The following is a 24,623-nucleotide window of genomic DNA, read 5'->3' as shown; positions in this document are numbered from 1 at the left end:
GACCCGCTCAGTAGAGCCAGGAGTGGCGTTCTGTTTTCGAATATCTCTCTAACCCTTTGCTTTAGAAAGCTGGCGCTAATCTAATGTTATATAATTCGGCACTATGTGCAGAATTATATAACATTATTTGCTAGGTTTACTGCCCCTTTAATGGTGTATTTAATATTAAAAAGTAACATTCAGTATTGCTAACTGTATCATTTGTTTGCCAAACAAACTTTCTAAATATATGAACTAACAAATACTTATATTTATTATATGTAATGCATATGCCAAAATAATCACCTACCCCTGATAGAGGAAAAGTAATAATATCCTGACACAGTTATATCCTGACTTAATTATTTTCCTTTAACTTAAAGGGACACTATACCCAAACATTTTCTTTCATGATTAAGGTAGAGAATACAATTTTAAACAACATTCCAATTTACTTCTATTACCTAATTTGCTTCATTCTTTAGATATACTTTTATGAAGAAATAGCAATGCACACGGTGAACCAATCACAGGAGGCATCTATGTGCAGCTACCAATCAGCAGCTACTAAGCATATCTAGATATGCTTTTCAGCAAAGAATACCAAGAGAATGAAGCAAATTAGATAATAGAAGTAAATTAGAAAGTTGTTTATAATTGTATGCTCTTTCTAAATCATGAAAGAAAAAATTTGGGTTTCATGTCCCTTTAACAGCAGTAGGTTAATGAAAATGTGACTAAAACCATACATTTTGCAACTGATTTCCATATAATTTCCATGTGGTTGTCCCTATTGGAAAGTAAGTGCATGCAAAGGAAGTAGGGAAATCGTCAAAGCAAACATTAAAACGGATATGGTTTTTGTTTTGTTTTTTGTACTGCTGTTGGCTTAGTGTGTTGGAAACTTTTTTGCAGACATCAATATTAACCAGAATTTGTGAGTTGGCAGAGCTCTTTAGTAATTTTTATATAGAAAAAATGTTAATTGTTTCTTAAATGAAAGACTCATCTTAGCACAAAAATAAATTAATGAATTAATGAAATCAGTGTTTCCTAATCTTTTCTGTGGACCCCAGCTGTAACTCATACATATTTTGGATCTCAAATTCTGATTTGAGCAAACATTTAAATTATGCATGTCACATGATTTCACAAATTTGTATCAGATCTATTAACCAGGCATCAGATCAATTTATTTTAAAATCCAATTTTAAAATAAAATGTTACATTTTTGTTTATGATGAGCAAATAAATATTTAGGGTACCACTTTTCTATGTCTAATTTTATTTCATCAACAGTTTAGTTATTCAGATAGAGCATACAATTTTAAACAGCTTTCCAATTTAATTCCATTTCTACTTTGCTTCGTTCTTTTGGTATCCTTTGATGAAAAGCATTCCTAGGTAGTCTCAAGAGCAGCAATGCTATATTGGGAGCTAACGGGTGATTGGTGGCTGCACAAATATGTCTCATGTAAATGACTCACCCAATGTGTTCAGTTTTGACTTCCATGTTCGTTTAAAATTCTTAATTCAAATGATGCATATTCAAAAGTAGCAATGCAATAAAAAGGTATTCTTTATATTGCCTGCTTTTACTGTAATATACCTCTATAAAACTTTTCCCACTTATTTCAGGCAGTGAACAAGTGTGGTCGAGCCACACGAAACATGTCTGCTGTTGCTGCACTGTTACCCCTTTTTGTCCATGTTTAGAGCTTTTACTCATCTTGTTTTTAGTGTCACACAATAAAGTCAAGTTTTATTCGACCACTCTGACCCCTTCATTATGATTATTACCAAGGAGCAGTAGGTAATGTAGCCCTGTAGCCGATTACACGTGTGGATCACTTTTTTTTTTTTCTTACTACACATAATTTTATAGTATAATCTTAAAGTGTTTACTGCCCCTTTTAACATGCTTGTGATGTCATCAGTGACATTCTGAGCAAGTAAATGCACGTGCACCATTCTACAACTTTATTTGTAGTGGGTCACATTCACTTTAAAACATATTCTAATAAGGATAAAAATAGTGTAAATATGTTCCTTATTATGCTTCTTTATTTTATGCATTGAATGTAAGATGTTTTCTTGCTTTTTTAGTTATTTTATTAGTTATTAGTGGTAAAATTGGACTTTATGCGTATTCTGAGCAGTGCTAATTGCTATTGAATCCTTCTTTATATTTGTCGTATTTTCACATTCTGTCATCAGATTTTGTTTTCTGAAAAGGAAACAGAATCCCATAATATTACACTAAATTCATAAGCTCCTCAAATGTCTATTTTACATTCTAAATCTGTCCTCTAATGGAGATTAGTAATGGAATACTATAAGCAAGGTGTCATATATTACATGACCTCTTCTTGGATCCAGGAAACCTGTACTGTATATTTCTTCTGTGATTTAATTTCATATCCGTCTTTTTCCATAGTTCTTGTTTCCATCTGGTAGTAGTAAAAGTGTGTAAAAAAAAAAGGGGTGGGGGGGGGGCACACCGACCAAGATGGCTGCTTTTTAATTCTGGTTGAGCCCTGGAGCTGATAAATCCGCTGAGCATCGCTCCATTGAATTGCAATCCATGCCCTACTCGACAGCTATTTTGTAGTACAATACCCAAGGAACAGGATTTTATTGTTTCTACCAAAAACCTCAGCCAAGCAGACCGGATTAGATGAGGTTCACAGCGGAGCCCTACTAAGCGGCCTCGTCCCTCATCTACCCTCCCTAATTTCTGATAGGTCAGGACCAACAGCTCTGTGAGCTGTCCAGACTATCTAAAATACAGTTAATGGAGCTACAAAGAGACAAACTTCATACCGTACACTGGTGTGTCTAATACATCTATTCTCTAAGAAAAAACCAGAACATGGATTTTACTGCCGCGCTATTGGTGGAGCTTGAAGGCATCATAGAAAACGCTCTCCCACGACCAAACCAACAAGAGACGATGAGGATCGCATCCACGCTATGCTGAGTGTGGTTGGCAGAGCTCTGGGGCTCCAGCTACTGCCGCCCCAGGCGCTACATCGGCATCAAGTTTTCAAGGATGCAAGCGGATCAATAAATGCCACATAGCCGTGCGATTACTTAGACCACATAGTCTGTAAAGGTTCGGACGACAGTCATAGACTCTGGATTCTTTCAATCGACATACCTGCTGAACCCAGACCGGAGCTCCGGAGACAAGATTAAGGCATGAGATTTGGCGGAGTCAGCCCAGCTGGAAGAGTCTGCAGGAGATCCTCTCAAAAACTTTTAGATATATGGCCTTTTGAGCTCTGGGACACCTATAAGCCATACACCCACAAATAAAATGCACCCAGTTCTATGTAAACAAGGCATAGGGTGATAAACTCCGCTTACAGGTTTATGAACTGCTTTTTATACAAGATTTAGTTCTCTTCAACCTTAAAATCCCAAGCAATAAGTTCACAATATATCTTGCATCAAATTCTTCCTAACTGAGTCATTATATGACAAAATTTGGAGATGTCTCTCACATTTAATTTTCCTCAAAGAGGGACACTGGGACAATATGTGTCACCTAATTAATCGTCAGGACTTTTAATGAAGACCCTAGGGTCAGAAGTCTTAGCTCCTTGTTTAAATGTGAGATCCATGGTAATATAATGCTGTTCAAACTGTCAATCTTCATTTGATGTAAAAATATGTTCAGCTAACCCCCTTGTTCTAATTGTCCGCATAATTTGTATATACATGTTAGAACTCTAGGCTTATATAGTAGATTTTGAGATGAATATAATCTTCCTGGTCCCCTATTTTACTTATACTTAGTGAACCAGTGGCGTCACTAGGGGGGGGGGCGGGGGGGCGGGCCGCACCCGGGTGACACCCTCCAGGGGGTGAAACCAAAAAAAAAATTTTTTTTTTTTTTTTTTAATTTTATTGAAATTCAAAGAAATACAATGTTGAGATGCATAGATTATTTTATTAGAGTCTGGCATTTGTGAACATTAGTGGGACTGGGGAAGTTGTAGACACAATTTTTTTGCCCCTTGAGCCAGTGCTGCAATTTCAACAAATAATTTTCCCGGCTGCTTTTGCTTGTTTGTACTTTGCTCCTCCCCTGCCCAATTTCACTATGAATGTTGTGGGTGTGCCGTGGGGATTGCAAAGTTGCGCTGCTAGCCTAAACCTGCCTGCCTATCTGTGCTCACTGCTCAGTGACATGCGGCCCAGGGCTGTGCACTGACAGACTTGGAACAGAGTCAGAGAGCAGAATTTTCATAGTTTGTGCACCTAAACCTTTTCTTCAGTGATTTATTTTAGAGTGCTCTGTTTATCTTTCATTTGATGTTCTGCTGAGCCAGGGAGCAGCTCTAGGCATGAGCTTTATAATTAATGCAGTGCAGTTTACATATTTTGTATGTGTGTGTCTGAGTTTGTGTGTGTCTCAGTGTTTTTGTGTGTGTGTTTTTGTGTGTGTGTCTGAGTGTGTTTCCGAGTGTTTGTGTGTGCATTTGAGTATGTTTTTAAGTGTGTCTGAGTGTTTGTATGTGTGTTTGCCTGTGTTTTTGTGTGTGTCTGCTTTCTGGGGGGGGGGGTGACACCATGACTTACCGCACCGGGTGACACCAACCCTAGTGACGCCACTGCATGCAACTTTCACAAGCTTGGTATTTTAGAAACAGGTAATGTGGCCAGACATACAGATACAGTATTAGTATTTTTTTTGAAGCATGAAAGCTAGATACATAGTTGATTCTTATTTTCTTTTTGCCTAACTCCGAGATCTTAAAGGACTTAGTTGTAGTCTTATTGCCATTTCACATATAACTTTTTATCCTTAATTATGTAATTACATTTGTACCCAGTTGCTAAACAAGTTTATAGCATAACTATGCGATAAGCCCAGAGGGCAGTCTATTTAAAAAAAGATACTACAAACCCCAAAGATAAAATTACACAAAATAAAAAATGTAAAATTACAGAAACAAAATTAACAAAGCTATCCAAAATAAAAAATTTAAACCTAAACTGATACCCCTATAAAAAATCCCCCCCAAAATAAAAACACCCCCTACTTTGTGGGCATTTGTATGGATATTCAGCTCTTTTCCAGCCCAAAAAACCCTAATCTTAAAAAAAAAAAAAAAAAAAAAAAATCCGAAGACTAAGCCCCAAATAGGTACTCTTCTGAAGTCCGGCGGAGAAGGTCTTCTTCCAGGCGGCTCCATCATCTTCATCTTCATCCGTAACAAAGGCAGTGCGGAGCGGAGGTGCAGAGCTGTCTTCCCCGATGCATGAATCCTCAGCGGTGGCTTTCCTCAGTGGTATGGAGGCTCCTCTTCATCCGATGTCCGTCGTACACTGAAGATTGTATGCAAGGTACCGCAATCTATTTGGGGTACCTTGCATTCCTATTGGCTGAAATTTTGAAGTCAGCCAATATGATTAGAGCTACTGAAATCCTATTGGCTGTTCAAATCAGCCAATAATATTTTGAAATATTTCTTGTGGGTGGTTACGTGTTTTTTTTATTTATTTCTTATGGGCGGTTGCATTTTTTTTTTTAAGGCTTCGGGTTTGCCTACGCTGCATCCAGGTGGATTTTGAAAATGACAGGGTGGTAAAAGAATCCCCCTGCGGTGGATTCTTTCACCACCCTGCCATTTTCGGAATCTACTGGGATGCAGCTTCACTGCATCCAGGTGGATTCTTTTGGGTGCGCACGCAGCCAACCTTCTTTTGAGGATGCGTGCGCAACTGGTGACACCGACGGACTTGTTACAAACGCGATTATTCTGCAACTATTAACTGGTATTATTTGAAACGTTCAATGTAAGTCTGTTAACATATTTAATTTCAGACTTATAAATATTCCATTAGTTCTTAAAAATAAATGTAAAAAAAAAAATAGAAGAAAATAAAAATAAAAAAAGAGCATAGGAGAAAATATGTGTGTGTGTGTGTGTGGGGGGGGGGGGGGTTGGACACATGGGTACTAAAATCTTAATTTTTAGTTGTTCTATATATTGGTCTCACTGTGTATATTTAGATAAGAAGAATTTTGTGTAGAGAGATAAGCTAATGAGGTCTGCTCTCCCTGAAAGCTCAGCCCATTTCATTGGGTTATGGTTTTAATTAACAGAAACAGCTATTTCATATACAAAATAAACATGAATGGAGTATAAATATTTTGTAAGTTTGGCTGTTGTGTAGAGATGAACCAATGTCTATTTTTATGTTTGAATGGCTAAACATGCTCTCTAGAACAAATATAATTCTTTTTTTTTTTTCACCAAAACGTTGCATTTTGTTCTAGTGAATGTTAAATGTTGAAACTAAAAATGAAAAAATTAAATAGTGATTTTTAATTCTCATAGTCCAGTTATGCCCAATGAAGTGCCCTCATGGTCACAGTGATCGCATGCCATAAATGACTGGCATTTGTTTGTAAACAGTGGCTTGTCTTGACCTCTCCTGTTCTCTCCATATCAGCATATATTTCAAAACAATAGTTGATATTTATTTAAATACAGTTTTTTTTTTTTAAATGTATTTTAGTAAAGTTAATTTTTTCTAATTTTATTTTAATAAAGATTTTTTTTATTCCTTAGTTTTCTTGTCTGCCCTTGTTGATAAAAGGATAAAATTAATTGTGTCAAAATGCCTCTAGATAAATGCCCTGACATGTCTAGTTCCTACAAATATATACTTTTATGCATTTGGATTGGATGACAGTACGCTTGTAGTCCCAGCATAGCAAATTTTAGCATTAAACCAATAATTCAATACTTGTAGTATTTTGCCTATATTTGCTATAAATTACTGGGAAACCATTACCTAGACATGTGAGGTATTCCTAAAATAAGAACAAAATAATTAATCTATTTTGAGGCATTTTTCTTTATGTACATTAGTTGTGTATAAATGCTTATAAAGAAAACAGCAAAACATATCTCCCCCTTCCATTTTTCAGTATTAAAATTTTATTAATTGTTATTTATGTACTCATAGAGGGTCTGTTAAAAACTGCATATGACATGCATGAAACCCAAAAATTTTCTTTCGTGATTCAGATAGAGAATACAATTTTAAACAACTTTCCAATTTACTTCTATTATTTAATTTGCTTCCTTCTCTTGTTATCCTTTGCTGAAAGGTATATCTAGGCAAGCTCAGGGGCAGCAGATAATCTAGGTTCTAGCTGTTGATTGGTGGCTGCATATATATATTGATTGTGATTGGCTCACCCATGAGTTCAGTTAGAAACCATTAGTGCATTGCTGCTCCTTCAACAAATGATACCAAGAGAATGAAACAAATTAGATAATAGAAGTAAATTAGAAAGTTGTTTAAAATTGTATTCTCTATCTGAATCATGAAAGAAAAAATTTGTGTTTCATGTTCCTTTAACAAGAGAAACTATAATTTTGGTGAAACAGGTACAGAGCTGAAATGCCAAAATGTTTTCCCTTATTTAAAGGGACAGTCTACACCAGAATTTTTATTGTTTTAAAAGATAGATAATCCCTTTATTACCCATTCCCCAGTTTTGCATAACCAACACAGTTATATTAATATACTTTTAACCTCTGTGATTATCTTGTATCTAAGCCTCTGCAAACTGCCCCTTTATTTCAGTTCTTTTGACAGACTTGCAGTTTAGCCAATCAGTGCCTGCTCCCAGATAACTTCACGTGCATGAGCACAGTGTTATCTATACGAAACACATGAACTAACACCCTCTAGTGGTGAAAAACTGTTAAAATGCATTCTGAAAAGAGGTGGCCTTCAAGGTCTAAGAAATTAGCAGATGAACCTCCTAGGTTAAGCTTTCAACTAAGAATACCAAGAGAACAAAGCAAAATTGGTGATAAAAGTAAATTGGAAAATTGTTTAAAATTACATTCTCTATTTGAATCATGAAAGGGTTAATTGTAGTACATTACATGATTTTGTTATTCAGACAGAGAATAAATAACATATAATACAATAAAAAAAAAAAAGCTTCCAATTTACTTCTAAAATCAAATTTGCTTGATTCCCATTATATTCTTTATTGAAGAGATACTTAGGTAGGAGTGTGGCGCACTATATGGCAGAAAATAGTACTGCCATCTAGTGCTACTTTCTAGCAAAACTGCTGCCTTACAGTGCTCCAAAAATGGGCCGGCTCCGAAGCATATATTTCAGCTTTTTAACAAAAGATACCAATAGAGTGAAACAAATTGATAACAGAAGTAAATTAGAAAGTTGTTTAAAGTTGTATGCTCTGTCTGTATCATGAAAGAAAAAAATGGGTTTCCTATACGTTTATTGAATGTTTATTTGATACAGCAAAAATGTATTTCTCTTGTACAAAAACAAATGTTGAAAATGAACAATTGTTTCTACATCTGTTATTGTTTAGGGAATGTGGCAATATATTTCCCTACTCCCATTGTGTAGGCTCTTTTTACCGATATAATTACAGCAAAAGCGAAAAGTACTGGTTTAATTTGATTTAAATAAATAAAACTTGTCTTTTTTTGTTTATCTTTTTTCTTTATGTTGCGGTAATAGTGTATTTACGTGCATCATTTATTTCTGAAGATCATTTCATGGCTGCTTACGTTCCTTATAAAAGGGATATGAAACCCACAAATTGTTATTTCATGATTCAGATAGAGCATGTAATTTTAAGCAACTTTCGACTTTACTCCTACTATGAATTTTTTTTCATTCTCTTGGTATCTTTATTTGAAACAGCAGGAATGTAAGCTTAGGAGCCGGCCCATTTTTGGCTTAACATCCTGGGTAGTGATTGCTGATTGGTGGCTATATTTAGCCACTAATCCGCAAGCGCTTCCCAGGTCTGAACCAAAAAAATGGGCTGGCTTCTAAGCTTACATTCCTACATTTTCAAATAAAGATCCCAAGAGAATGGAGCAAAATTGATAATGGGAGCGAATTAGAATGTTGCTTAAAATTGCATGCTCTATCTGAATCATTAAAGAAATAAAATTGGGTTTCATATTCCGTTTAATGTTGATTTTTTTTTTCATATAAGATGTTAATATTTTATCACTAGTAATATTTTTTTCTGCCTTTCAGCGCAATCCTCAACTGATGATAAATGACCTATTTGAAGATATAAAAGATGGAACCAAGTTGATTGCCTTGCTAGAAATCTTGTCTGGGCAAAAGCTGGTAAGGAAACATTAGCAAGTCTTTAATGGCATTAAGTATACAACACTTAGAGCTAAAAACACATAAGTAATTCTCATTGTTAACCACTGAAAACTGGTTTAATGCACTGTTTCTCTTGTTAAGTGTATCCAGTCCACGGATCATCCATTACTTGTGGGATATATTCCCTTCCCAACAGGAAGTTGCAAGAGGATCACCCACAGCAAAGCTGCTATATAGCTCCTCCCCTCACATGTCATACCCAGTCATTCTCTTGCAACCCTCAACATAGATAGGAGGTCGTGAGAGGAGTGGTGTTTTATACTTAGTTTATTTCTTCAATCAAAAGTTTGTTATTTTTAAATGGCACCGGAGTGTGCTGTTTTTTCTCAGGCAGTATTTGGAAGAAGAATCTGCCTGAGTTTTTCTATGATCTTAGCAGAAGTAACTAAGATCCACTTGCTGTTCTCACACATTCTGAGGAGTGAGGTAACTTCAGAAAGGGAATGGCGTGCAGGTTTCCTGCAACTAAGGTATGTGCAGTAAAATATTTTTCTAAGGAATGGAATTGACTAAGAAAATGCTGCTGATACCGAAGTAATGTAAGTAAAGCCTTAAATGCAGTGAAAGCGACTGGTATCAGGCTTATTAATAAAGATGTAAGTAAAGCCTTAAATGCAGTGAAAGCGACTGGTATCAGGCTTATTAATAGAGGTATATACTCTTCAAAAAATGTGTTTTAAAACGTTTGCTGGCATGTTTAATCGTTTTTTTAACGTACATTTGGTGATAAAACTTATTGGGGCATAATTTTTCCACATGGCTGGCTTAATTTCTGCATAGAAACAGTTAACTGAGGCTTCCCACTGTTGTAATATGAGTGGGAGGGGCCTATTTTAGCGCTTTTTTGCGCAGTAAAAATTTAGACTCAGACTTCCTGCTTCTTCCTGCATGATCCAGGAGTTCTCTAGAGGGCTCAAAAGGCTTCAAAAGTCTTATTGAGGGAGGTAATCAGTCACAGCAGAGCTGTGACAGTGTGTTTGACTGTTTTAAAAAACGTTTTTCTCTATTGTTTATCCGTTTTGGGTATTAAGGGGTTAATCATCCATTTGCAAGTGGGTGCAATGCTCTGTTGACTTACTACATTTACTGTGAAAATTTGGTTGGTATAACTGCTTTGGTTCATTGTTATTTCAACTTGAGACAGGTTTTGTGCTTCTTAAAGGCGCAGTAGCGTTGTTTATATTGCTTGTAAACTTATTGTGAAGTGTTTTTCAAGCTTGCCAGTCTTATTGCTAGTCTGTTTAAACATGTCTGACATAGATGAATCTACTTGTTCATTATGTTTGAAAGCCAGTGTGGAGCCCCATAGGAATATGTGTACTAAATGTATTGATTTCACTTTAAATAATAAAGGTCAGTCTTTATCTATAAAAGAATTATCACCAGACGACGAGGGGGAAGTTATGCCGACTAACTCTCCTCACGTGTCAGTACCTTCGCCTCCCGCTCAGGGGGCGCATGCTATTATGGCGCCAAGTGCATCAGAGACGCCCATAGCAATTACTTTACAGGACATGGCTACAATCATGAATAATACCCTGTCAGAAGTATTATCTAGATTGCCAGAATTGAGAGGCAAGCGCGATAGCTCTGGGATTAGGAGAGATGCAGAGCGCGCTGGTGCTGTAAGAGCCATGTCTGATACTGCGTCACAGTTTGCAGAACATGAGGACGGAGAGCTTCATTCTGTGGGTGACGGATCTGATCCGGGGAAACCTGATTCAGAGATCTCTAATTTTAAATTTAAGAACCTCCGTGTATTGCTTGGGGAGGTTTTAGCTGCTCTGAACGATTGTAACACAGTTGCAATTCCAGAGAAATTGTGTAGGCTGGATAGATACTATGCGGTACCGGTGTGTACTGATGTTTTCCCTATACCTAAAAGGCTTACAGAAATTATTAGCAAGGAGTGGGATAGACCCGGTGTGCCCTTTTTCCCCGCCTCCTATATTTAGAAAAATGTTTCCAATAGACGCCACTACACGGGACTTATGGCAGACGGTCCCTAAGGTGGAGGGAGCAGTTTCTACTTTAGCAAAGCGTACCACTATCCCGGTTGAGGATAGTTGTGCTTTTTCGGATCCAATGGATGAAAAATTAGAAGGTTACCTTAAGAAAATGTTTGTTCAACAAGGTTTTATCCTGCAGCCCCTTGCATGTATTGCGCCTGTCACTGCTGCTGCGGCATTCTGGTTTGAGTCTCTGGAAGAGGCCATTCACACAGCTCCATTGGATGAAATTATGGACAAGCTTAAATCACTTAAGCTAGCTAACTCATTTGTTTCTGATGTCATTGTACATTTGACTAAACTAACGGCTAAGAACTCCGGATTCGCCATCCAGGCACGGAGGGCGATATGGCTTAAATCCTGGTCAGCTGACGTGACTTCTAAATCTAAATTACTTAATATCCCTTTCAAGGGGCAGACCTTATTCGGGCCCGGCTTGAAGGAAATTATTGCTGACATTACTGGAGGTAAGGGGCATACCCTTCCTCAGGACAGGGCCAAACCAAAGGCCAAGCAGTCTAATTTTCGTGCCTTTCGAAATTTCAAGGCAGGAGCAGCATCAACTTCCTCCGCTCCAAAACAGGGAGGAACTGTTGCTCATTTCAGACAGAACTGGAAACCTAACCAGTCCTGGAACAAGGGCAAGCAGGCCAGAAAACCTGCTACTGCCCCCAAGACAGCATGAAGGAACGGCCCCCTATCCGGAAACGGATCTAGTGGGGGGCAGACTTTCTCTCTTCGCCCAGGCGTGGGCAAGAGATGTCCAGGATCCTTGGGCGTTGGAGATCATATCTCAGGCATATCTTCTGGACTTCAAGGCTTCCCCTCCTCAAGGGAGATTTCATCTTTCAAGGTTATCAGAAAACCAGATAAAGAAAGAGGCATTCCTACGCTTTGTACAGGACCTCCTAGTAATGGGGGTGATCCATCCAGTTCCGCGAACGGAACAAGGACAGGGATTTTATTCAAATCTGTTCGTGGTTCCCAAGAAAGAGGGTACCTTCAGACCAATTTTGGACCTAAAGATCTTAAACAAATTCCTAAGAGTTCCATCATTCAAAATGGAAACTATTCGGACCATCCTACCCATGATCCAAGAGGGTCAGTACATGACTACAGTGGACTTAAAGGATGCCTACCTTCATATACCGATTCACAAAGATCATCATCGGTTCCTAAGATTTGCCTTTCTAGACAAGCATTACCAATTTGTAGCCCTCCCCTTCGGGTTGGCTACAGCCCCGAGAATCTTTACAAAGGTTCTGGGCTCACTTCTGGCGGTTGTAAGACTGCGAGGCATAGCGCTGGCTCCGTATCTAGACGACATCCTGATACAGGCGTCAAGCTTTCAAATTGCCAAGTCTCATACAGAGATTGTTCTGGCATTTCTGAGGTCGCATGGGTGGAAAGTGAACGTGGAAAAGAGTTCTCTATCACCACTCACAAGAGTCTCCTTCCTAGGGACTCTGATAGATTCTGTAGAAATTAAAATTTACCTGACGGAGGCCAGGTTATCAAAACTTTTAAATGCTTGACGTGTTCTTCATTCCATTCCACGCCCGTCAGTGGCTCAGTGCATGGAAGTAATCGGCTTAATGGTAGCGGCAATGGACATAGTGCCATTTGCGCGCCTGCATCTCAGACCGCTGCAATTGTGCATGCTAGGTCAGTGGAATGGGGATTACTCATATTTGTCCCCTCTACTAAATCTGGATCAAGAGACCAGAGATTCTCTTCTCTGGTGGCTATCTCGGGTCCATCTGTCCAAGGGTATGACCTTTCGCAGGCCAGATTGGACGATTGTAACAACAGATGCCAGCCTTCTAGGCTGGGGCGCAGTCTGGAATTCCCTGAAGGCTCAGGGATTGCGGACTCAGGAGGAGAAACCCCTCCCAATAAATATTCTGGAGTTAAGAGCAATATTCAATGCTCTTCTAGCTTGGCCTCAGTTAGCAACACTGAGGTTCATCAGATTTCAGTCGGACAATATCACGACTGTGGCTTACATCAACCATCAAGGGGGAACCAGGAGTTCCCTAGCGATGTTAGAAGTCTCAAAGATAATTCGCTGGGCAGAGTCTCACTCTTGCTACTTGTCAGCGATCCACATCTCCAGGCGTGGAGAACTGGGAGGCGGATTTTCTAAGTCATCAGACTTTTCATCCGGGGGAGTGGGAACTCCATCCGGAGGTGTTTGCTCAACTGGTCCATCGTTGGGGCAAACCAGAACTGGATCTCATGGCGTCTCGCCAGAACGCCAAGCTTCCTCGTTACGGATCCAGGTCCAGGGACCCGGGAGCGACCCTGATAGATGCTCTAGCAGCTCCTTGGTTCTTCAACCTGGCTTATGTGTTTCCACCGTTTCCTCTGCTCCCTCGACTGGTCGCCAAGATCAAGCAGGAGAGAGCATCAGTGATTCTGATAGCACCTGCGTGGCCACGCAGGACCTGGTATTCAGACCTTGTGGACATGTCATCCTGTCCACCATGGACTCTACCTCTGAGGCAAGACCTTCTAATACAAGGTCCTTTCAATCATCCAAATCTAATTTCTCTGAGACTGACTGCATGGAGATTGAACGCTTGATCCTATCAAAGCGTGGCTTCTCCGAGTCAGTTATTGATACCTTAATACAGGCACGAAAGCCTGTTACCAGGAAAATCTACCATAAGATATGGCGTAAATACCTTTATTGGTGCGAATCCAAAAGTTACTCATGGAGTAAGGTTAGGATTCCTAGGATATTGTCCTTTCTCCAAGAGGGTTTGGAAAAAGGCTTATCAGCTAGTTCGTTAAAAGGACAGATATCTGCTCTGTCTCTATTCTTTTGCACAAGCGTCTGGCAGAGGTTCCAGACGTCCAGGCTTTTTGTCAGGCTTTGGCTAGGATTAAGCCTGTGTTTAAAACTGTTGCTCCTCCGTGGAGCTTAAACTTGGTTCTTAAAGTTCTTCAAGGAGTTCCGTTTGAACCCCTTCATTCCATTGATATTAAACTTTTATCTTGGAAAGTTCTGTTTTTGATGGCTATTTCCTCGGCTCGAAGAGTCTCGGAGTTATCTGCCTTACATTGTGATTCTCCTTATCTGATTTTCCACTCAGACAAGGTAGTTCTGCGTACTAAACCTGGGTTTTTACCTAAGGTGGTTTCTAACAGGAATATCAATCAAGAGATTGTTGTCCCGTCATTGTGCCCTAATCCTTCTTCAAAGAAGGAACGTCTTTTACATAATCTGGACGTAGTCCGTGCCTTGAAGTTGTACTTACAGGCAACTAAAGATTTTCGTCAAACATCTGCCCTGTTTGTCGTTTACTCTGGGCAGCGGAGAGGTCAAAAGGCTTCGGCAACTTCTCTCTCCTTTTGGCTTAGAAGCATAATACGCTTAGCCTATGAGACTGCTGGACAGCAGCCCCCTGAAAGGATTACAGCTCATTCTACTAGAGCTGTGGCTTCCACCTGGGCCTTTAAAAATGAGGCCTCTGTTGAACAGATTTGCAAGGCTGCGACTTGGTCTTCGCTTCACACTTTTTCGAAATTTTACAAATTTGACACCTTTGCTTCTTCGGAGGCTGTTTTTGGGAGAAAGGTTCTACAGGCAGTGGTTCCTTCCGTTTAAGTTCCTGCCTTGTCCCTCCCATCATCCGTGTACTTAAGCTTTGGTATTGGTATCCCACAAGTAATGGATGATCCGTGGACTGGATACACTTAACAAGAGAAAACATAATTTATGCTTACCTGATAAATTTATTTCTCTTGTAGTGTATCCATTCCACGGCCCGCCCTGTCCTTTTAAGGCAGGTCTAAATTTTTAATTAAACTACAGTCACTACTGCACCCTATGGTTTCTCCTTTCTCGTCTTGTTTCGGTCGAATGACTGGATATGACATGTGAGGGGAGGAGCTATATAGCAGCTTTGCTGTGGGTGATCCTCTTGCAACTTCCTGTTGGGAAGGGAATATATCCCACAAGTAATGGATGATCCGTGGACTGGATACACTACAAGAGAAATAAATTTATCAGATAAGCATAAATCATGTTTTTGTGCTAAAGAACCACAATGCATTGGTGCTACTGAGCAAAACATGGTTGGTGAGATTATTAGGTGTAGCATATGCAAGTAACCTTGCCCATACATGGTGTGGGGCTTTATGTGTTTAAACCCTTCACACAAGGTCTAGTTTCCATTGGTGGTGTAACCCATAGCATTTAACCATTCTGCAGATGTAAAGTGTTATCAGCTATCATTTTTCTCCTAGTGTACGTATTCCACTTTACATCTGCAAGAAAAATGTGTAAGGTGTACAGATTAACACTTCCATCACTTTCATTTAACTTCCAACATCCAATATGGTGACACTAATAAATTAGAGGCAGGTACATGAAATGTTTAGGGTTTAATGTCCCTTTAAGATGTGTCATTAGGTGTAATATAAACTAGAACCTTGGGAATGATTTGCTCACAAGCCTGTGTTTGTCCTACATTAAAATAATAGGTGAAGATGTTATCCAACAACAGGCCACTATTTTTATGGTTTTCTCTCACTCCTGTATTTCGATCCCATTTTGTATATTGTAATCTCTTTTTATATCTCTTGATCTTTTTCTTCCTTAAAGGGACAGTATCCACCATTTTCATATAACTGCATGTAATAGACACTACTATAAAGAATAATATGCACAGATACTGAAATAAAAATCCGGTATAAAACCGTTTAAAAACTTACTTAGAAGCTTCCAGTTTAGCTCTGTTTAAAAAGTTACTGAAACACCCACTGCAAGTGGGACCAGACACTCCCCCTCCCCTTTCCTTTGCATATGAAAAGACCCTTTACACAAACAGAAGCAAGCTGGAGTAGGTATACGTCAGTATTTTCCTAAAACTTTGGGGCTTGGTTAGGAGTTTGAAAAAAAATAAGTAAAACTATCCATTTAAAAAAGAACAAAAAAACAACTTTATGGGCTATATAAATAAATCATTTACAAAACATTTATGCAAAGAAAAAACGAGTGTATAATGTCTCTTTATTCCTTTTTCTTTTCTTTTTTCTATTTCATGTTTTTCATACTTCCCTCTCTTAGATATGTTACTTTTTTATTCCCTGTATCTTTTTCAGTTTCTTTCTTTTCTTTTATAATTTTCCTCAATATGTTTTATTTATTTTATTTCCTATTTTGCTTTATTCTTTAAAATAATTTTTTTTTTCTGTATTCTGTGAATCACATATCCAGGGTTCAGCAACCTTGGCCCCCAGATGTTTTGGAACTACATTTCCCATGATGCTCAGACAGCCTAAAGCGTGTCTCAGCATCATGGGAAATGTATTTCCAAAACATCTGGGGGCCCAAGTTTGCTGACCCTAGACATATACAGTTTTCCTTATTTCCACAAAATAATAATTAGATTGCCAGCTGTTTACTGAATGCTATGGTCTTAATTTGTCTGAGATTTAACCATATTCATGTGATATCTAGAAAACAAGTCTGTTCAAAGAAATTAAAGGGACACTCAACCCAAAAATTTTCTTTCATAATTCAGGTAGAGAATACAATTTTAAACAACATTCCTATTTACTTCTATTATCTAATTTGCTTAATTTTTTAGATATCCTTTGTTGAAGAAATAGCAATGCACATGGGTGAGCCAATCACACGAGGCATCTATGTGCAGCCACCAATCACCAGTTACTGAGCCTATCTAGATATGCTTTTCAGCACAGAATATCAAGAGAATAAAACAAATTAGATAATAGAAGTGAATTAGAAAGTTGTTTAAAATTTCATGCTCTTTCTAAATCAGGAAATAAAATGTTTTGGTTTCATGTCCCTTTAAGGTTCTTGTGTCTTTAAAGGGACCTCGAAGTCAAAGTAAAAATGTTAGGATTCAGACAGAGCATGGGATTTTAAGAGACTTCTTTTACTTCTATTATCACTTTTAATTTGCTCTCTTAATAGCCTTTGTTGGAAAGCATATCTAGGATAGCTCAGGAGAAGCAATGCACTACTGGGAGCTAGCTGATGATTGGTGGTTACTAGGGAGGTCCAAATATTTTTCCTTAACAAGATCCTTTGTTAGGATCTGAATGAGAAAAATGGTTGCCGCCCGTGGCATTCAGCTTTTTTTTGGAGCCAGATTTATTCTTGTGAAAGTTCAACACACTAAGATCTGTTCATAGATTTTAGTGTGTTCCACATTCACAAGAATACATCCTTTTCCGAAAAGAGACGAATGCCATGAACGGCCGCCATTTTCTTAGTGGTTACACACATATGCCTGTTTTTATTAGCTCACCATATGTTCGGTTAGTACCCAGTAGTGCATTACTGTTCTTCAGTTGACTTTAGTTAGGTGTTTGACCCCTTTTGCAGGGGTTAAATGCACATTTATATGTAACCAATAATGCAATAATAAAATGATTTTTAGATAATAGATCTAGATATTAGATCATATACTTTTTATTTTGTTTCTTTTAAATTCACTTTTAGATATATTTCTCAAATTGTTCTTTTATCATATGAAACAAATCTGTTTATTTCTATTTATTTGAGTTTAAATAAATAAATAACAGAACAAGAACCCAGAAGAGCAAATATAATAATAAAAAAAAAACCATAACACATAAAATAAAATTGAGATTATTTGTGTTGACAGAATTAAAATACAAAATAACAACATCTGACATTAACCCGTTCGTGTTGGATCTAAATTGTCGATGTAAACAAATTGAAATCACACATACGATCGCGAGATTTCAAAGATGGGATCGGGTCAGGGGGCGTCCCTATGATGCTAGGCACGCCTACCGTACCGCAATCCCAATCTGTAAGCGCCGTTGGCTTCAGTACAGCCAAACGGCGAGGACTTCCCATGCCTTACTATCGGCGCTAAAGCCCCGCGCATTTAGGATGGCATGGAATGTCCTAACGGCAGGAAAAGGTTAATTCTAGACAATAGTAAATAATTATTTGGTGAGATACAGCGGGGTTTCTCAACATTTTTTATTAAGTTCCGCTGTAGGCATATATTTCAGTGTTCTCCCCAGGACCTTTTTAGCGGGTACACCACCCCACTGATTTTACTGACCACCCAGCTAAAATTTTAGCCGATATTAAAGGGATACTAAACTAATTTTTTTTTCATTATTCAGATAGAGCATGCAATTTTAAGCAACTTTCTAATTTCTTTCATGTAATTGGCAAGAGTCCATGAGCTAGTGACGTATGGGAGTGACGTATGGGATATACAATCCTACCAGGAGGGGCAAAGTTTCCCAAACCTCAAAATGTCTATAAATACACCCCTTACCACACCCACAATTCAGTTTTACAAACTTTGCCTCCTATGGAGGCGGTGAAGTTAGTTTGTGCTAAGATTTCTACGTTGACATGCACTTCTCAGCATTTTGAAGCCTGATTCCTCTCAGAGTACAGCGAATGTCAGAGGGACATGGAGAGTATCACCTATTGAATGCAATGATTTTCCTAACGGGGTCTTTTTCATAGGTTCTCTGTTATCGGTCTTAGAGATTCATCTCCTACCTCCCTTTTCAGATCGACGATATACTGTCATATACCATTACCTCTACTGATAACTATTTCAGTACTGGTTTGGCTATCTGCTATATGTGGATGGGTGTCTTTTGGTAAGTATGTTTTTATTTCTTAAGGCACCTCAGCTATGGTTTGGCACTTTATGCATTTATATAAAGTTCTAAATATATGTATTGTACGTATATTTGCCATGAGTCAGGTTCATGTATTTCCTTTTGCAGATTGTCAGTTTCATATTTGGGGAAAGTTAATATAAGAAATATTTTTCTTACCTGGGGTTTAGTCCTTTTTTCAATTGACTACATTGTTTCAAATTGCGGAGTGACTTAGGCTCGCGGGTGCGCCAAATGCTACTCTTTATTGCGTCATTCTTGGCGCGACAATTTTTTGGCACGAAAGGCACGTCCGTTGACGCAAGTTCGTCATTTCCGGCGGTGTAATTGATGCAGAGGTTTCACACAGGGTTGCGTCGTTAGTGACGTGAGTGTGTCATTTCCGGACATGGTTGGCGGCAAAAAAAATTTCAGTTACCTTGTGCGTCATACTTGCCGCCAAACTTTTTTTCATTATTTATTGCCCCATTGCTTTTGCTTCTTGCCTTTTTCTATGTCAGAGGACTATGCTATTTGCATTTTTTCCCATTCCTGATACTGTCATATAAGGAAATTGATATTTTTGCTTTATATGTTGTTTTTTCTTTTACATTTTGCAAGATGTCTCAATCCTGCCTCAGAAGTATCTGTTGGAACTTTTCTGCCTGACATCGGTTCTACCAAAGCTAAGTGCATTTGTTGTAAAATTGTGGAGATTATATCTCCTAATGTCATTTGTATTAGTTGTCATGATAAACTTTTACATGCAGATAGTGTCCATCAGTAATAGTACATTGCCGGTTGCAGTTCCTTCAACTTCTAATGTACATGATATACCTATGAATTTTAAAGAATTTGTTACTGATTCTTTTCAGAAGGCTTTGTCTGCATTTCCACCTTCTAATAAGCTTAAGAGGTCTTTTAAAACTTCTCATAAAGTTGATGAAATTTCAAATGACCGACAACATAATGAATTATCCACCTCTGATGAGGATCTATCTGATTCAGAAGATCCTTCCTCAGAGATTGACACTGACAAATCTACTTATTTATTTAAAATGGAGTATATGCGTTCTTTGTTAAAAGAAGTGTTAATTACTTTGGATATTGAGGAAGCTAGTCCTCTTGATATTAAAACGAGTAAACGTTTAAATTCTGTTTTAAACCTCCTGTGGTTACTCCAGAGGTTTTTCCTATTCCTGATGCTATTTCTGATATGATTTCTAAGGAATGTTATAAGCCGGGTACTCCTTTTAATCCTTCTGCAAGGTTTAAAAAATTGTATCCTTTACCAGCAATTTCAATAGAGTTTTGGGAAAAGATCCCCAAAGTTGATGGGGCTATTTCTACTCTTGCTAAATGAACCACTATTCCTATGGAAGATAGTACTTCCTTTAAAGATCCTTTAGATAGGAAGCTTGAATCTTATCTAAGGAAAGCCTATTTATATTCAGGCCATCTTCTTAGGCCTGCAATTACTTTGGCTGATGTTGCAGCTGCTTCAACTTTTTGGTTGGAGAATTTAGCACAACAAGAATTGGATTCTGACTTATATAGCATTGTTCATTTACTACAACATGCTAATCATTTTATTTGTGATGCTATTTTTGATATGATCAAAATTGATGTTAGATCCATGTCTTTAGCTATTTTAGCTAGAAGAGATTTGTGGCTTATATCTTGGAATGCTGATATGACATCTAAGTCTAGATTACTATCTCTTTCTTTCCAAGGTAATAATTTATTTGGTTCTCAGTTGGATTCTATTATTTCAACTGTTACTGGGGGGAAGGGAGTTTTTTTGCCTCAGGATAAAAAAAACCTAAGGGTAAATTTAAGGCTTTCTAATAATTTTCGTTCCTTACGTCAAAATAAGGAACAAAAACCTAATCCTTCCCCCAAGGAATCTGTTTCCAATTGGAAGCCTTCCTCAAATTGGAATAAATCCAAGCCTTTTAAGAAACCAAAGTCAGCCCCTAAGTCCGCATGAAGGTGCGGCCCTCATTCCAGCTCAGCTGGTAGGGGCAGATTAAGGTTTTTCAAGGATGTTTGGGCAAATTCTGTCCAAAATCAATGGATTTAGAGCATTGTCTCTCAGGGGTACCGAATAGGATTCAGAGTAAGACCTCCTGTGAGAAGATTTTCTCTCTCACGCATCCCAGTGAATCCAGTAAAAGCCCAGGCTTTCCTGAAGTGTGTTTCAGATCTGGAGGTTTCAGGGGTAATCATGCCGGTTCCTTTTCAGGAACAAGGTCTGGGGTTTTATTCAAATCTATTCATCGTCCCAAAGAAAGAAAATTCATTCAGACCAATTTTGAATCGTCATGTAAGAGTACCAACTTTCAAGATGGTCACTATAAGGACTATTCTGCCTTTTGTTCAGCAAGGACATTATATGTCTACAATAGACTAGCAGGATGCTTACCTTCATATTCCGATTAATCTAGAACATTATCAGTTCCTGAGATTCTCTTTTCTAGACAAGCATTACCAATTTGTTGCTCTTCCATTTGGCCTAGCAACAGCTCCAATAATCTTTTCAAAGGTTCTAGGTGCCCTACTCTCTGTAATCAGAGAACAGGGTATTGCGGTGTTTCCTTATTTGGACGATATCTTGGTACTAGCTCAGTCTTTACGTTCTGCAGAATCTCACACGAATCAACTAGTGTTGTTTCTTCGAAAACATGGTTGGAGGATCAATTTACCAAAATGTTTTTTGATTCCTCAGACAAGGGTCACCTTTTTAGGTTTCCAGATAGATTCAGTGTCCATGACTCTGTCTCTAACAGACAAGAGACGTTTGAAATTGGTTGCAGCATGTCGGCACCTTCAGTCTCAGTCATTCCCTTCAGTGGCTATGTGCATGGAAGTTTTATGCCTCATGACTGCAGCATCGGACGCGATTCCTTTTGCTCGTTTTCACATGAGACCTCTCCAGCTTTGCATGCTGAATCAATGGTGCCGGGATTATACAAAGATATCACAATTAATATCCTTAAATCCCAATGTTCGACACTCTCTGACGTGGTGGTTAAATCACCAGCGTTTAGTTCAAGGGGCCTCTTTTGTTCGGCCAACCTGGACTGTGATCACGACAGATGCAAGTCTTTCAGGTTGGGGAGCTGTCTGAGGATCTCTAACAGCACAAGGGGTTTGGAAATCTCAAGAGGCGAGATTACCAATCAATATTTTAGAACTCCGTGCAATTCTCAGAGCTCTTCAGTTTTGTCCTCTGTTGAAGAGAGAACCGTTCATTTGTTTTCAGACAGACAATATCACAACGGTGGCATATGTCAATCATCAGGGTGGGACTCACAGTCCCCAAGCTATGAAAGAAGTATCTCGGATACTTGTTTGGGCGGAATCCAGCTCCTGTTTAATTTCTGCGGTTCATATCCCAGGTGTAGACAATTGGGAGGCGGATTATCTTAGCCTTCAGACTTTACATCCAGGGGAGTGGTCTCTCCATCCGGATGTGTTTTATCAGATTGTTCAGATGTGGGGTCTTCCAGAAATAGATCTGATGGCTTCTCATCTAAACAAGAAACTTCCCAGATACCTGTCCAGGTCCAGGGATGTTCAGGCGGAAGCAGTGGATGCGCTGACACTTCCTTGGTGTTTTCATCCTGCTTACATTTTCCTGCTCTAGTTCTTCTTCCAATAGTGATATCCAAAATCATCATGGAACAATTGTTTGTTTTGCTGGTGGCTCCAGCATGGCCACACAGGTTTTGGTATGCGGATCTTGTTCGGATGTCCAGTTGCCAACCTTGGCCACTTCTGTTAAGGCCGGACCTACTGTCTCAAGGTCCGTTTTTCCATCAGGATCTCAAATCATTAAATTTGAAGGTATGGAAATTGAACGCTTAGTACTAAGTCATAGAGGTTTCTCTAACTCAGTAATTAATACTATGTTACAAGCTCGTAAATCTGTCTCTAGGAAGATTTATTATCGAGTTTGGAAGACTTAAATTTCATGGTGTTCTTCTAATAAATTCTCTTGGCATTCTTTTAGAATTCCTAGAATTTTACAGTTTCTCCAGGATGGTTTGGATAAGGGTTTGTCTGCAAGTTCCTTGAAGGGACAAATCTCTGCTCTTTCTGTTTTATTTCACAGAAAGATTGCTAATCTTCCTGATATTCACTGTTTTGTACAGGCTTTAGTTCGTATTAAGCCTGTCATTAAATCAATTTCTCCTCCTTGGAGTCTTAATTTGGTTTTAAAGGCGTTACAGGCTCCTCCTTTTGAGCCTATGCATTCTTTGGATATTAAACTACTTTCTTGGAAAGTGTTGTTCCTTTTGGCTATCTCTTCTGCTAGAAGAGTTTCTGAGCTATCTGCTCTTTCTTGTGAATCTCCTTTTCTGATTTTTCCATCAGGATAAGGCAGTTTTGCGGACATCATTTGAATTTTTACCTAAGGTTGTGAATTCTAACAACATTAGTAGAGAAATTGTTGTCTAGTCTATTTGTTATATTTTCTGGTCCTAGGAAAAGTCAGAAGGCCTCTGCTATTTCCTTGGCCTCTTGGTTAAAGCTTTTGATTCTTCAAGCTTAGAGTCGGTTCGAGCCCCGCCTCAGAGAATTACAGCTCATTCTACTAGATCAGTCTCCACTTCATGGGTTTTTAAGAATGAAGCTTCAGTTGATCAGATTTGCAAAGCAGCGACTTGGTCCTCTTTGCAAACATTTACTAAATTCTACCGTTTTGATGTATTTGCTTCTTCTGAAGCAGTTTTTGGTAGAAAAGTTCTTCAGGCAGCTGTTTCAGTTTGATTCTTCTACTGATGTTTTAAATTTTTCTTTTCTTCATGAGAATAACTTATATTTTGGGTTGTGGATTATTTTTTCAGCATTTGGCTGTTGTTTATTTTTATCCCTCCCTCTCTAGTGACTCTTGCGTGGAGTTCAACATCTTGGGTATTGATATCCCATATGTCACTAGCTCATGGACTCTTGCCAATTACATGAAAGAAAACATAATTTATGTAAGAACTTACCTGATAAATTAATTTCTTTCATATTGGCAAGAGTCCATGAGGCCCACCCTTTTTATGGTGGTTATGATTTTTTTGTATAAAGCACAATTATTTCCAAATTCCTTTGTTGATGCTTTTTACTCCTTTCTTTATCACCCCACTACTTGGCTATTCGTTAAAACTGAATTGTGGGTGTGGTGAGGGGTGTATTTATAGGCATTTTGAGGTTTGGGAAACTTTGCCCCTCCTGGTAGGATTGTATATCCCATACGTCACTAGCTCATGGACTCTTGCCAATATGAAAGAAATGAATTTATCAGGTAAGTTCTTACATAAATTATGTTTTTCTCCTATTATCAATTTGTCTTCGTTCTCCGAGCCGGCCCATTTTTGGTTCAGACTTGGGTTGCGCTTGCTTATTGGTGGCTATATATAGCCACCAATACGCAAGCACTATCCAGGGTGCTGAACCTAAAATGGGCCGGCTCCTAAACTTTACATTCCTGCTTTTTAAATAAAGATACCAAGAGAACAAAGAAAATGTATAATAGGAGCAAATTAGAAAGTAGCTTCAAATTGCACGAAAGAAAAAATTTGAGTTCAGTGTACCTTTAAGTTAAAAGTAGAAAAGTGAAATTTGATTTTAAAATAAAATTCCTGGAAAAAGAATTTCTGAGACCTATATATTTTCTATGGTTAATAGAAAGGTTTTCTTCATTCTCTTGGTATCTTTATTTGAAAAGCAAGACTATAAGTTTACATACCGGCCCATTTTTGGTGAAAAACCTGGGTTGTTCTTGTCGATTGGTGGATA

The 24,623-nt window shown here is 38.3% G+C and overlaps 1 protein-coding gene across 1 annotated transcript in view; it reads left to right on the top strand.

The window, feature by feature from the left end:
• Positions 1-24,623, top strand: part of SYNE1 (spectrin repeat containing nuclear envelope protein 1) — a 780,519-nt gene that overhangs the window by 28,913 nt on the left and 726,983 nt on the right. Inside the window, 1 exon segment of the mRNA XM_053711805.1 lies at positions 9,046-9,141. Coding sequence (XP_053567780.1) covers positions 9,046-9,141 — 96 coding nt within the window.

Source organism: Bombina bombina, chromosome 4 (genome assembly GCF_027579735.1).
Source record: "Bombina bombina isolate aBomBom1 chromosome 4, aBomBom1.pri, whole genome shotgun sequence".
NCBI lineage: Eukaryota > Metazoa > Chordata > Amphibia > Anura > Bombinatoridae > Bombina > Bombina bombina.
This window is presented reverse-complemented; position numbering and strand designations above follow the sequence as displayed.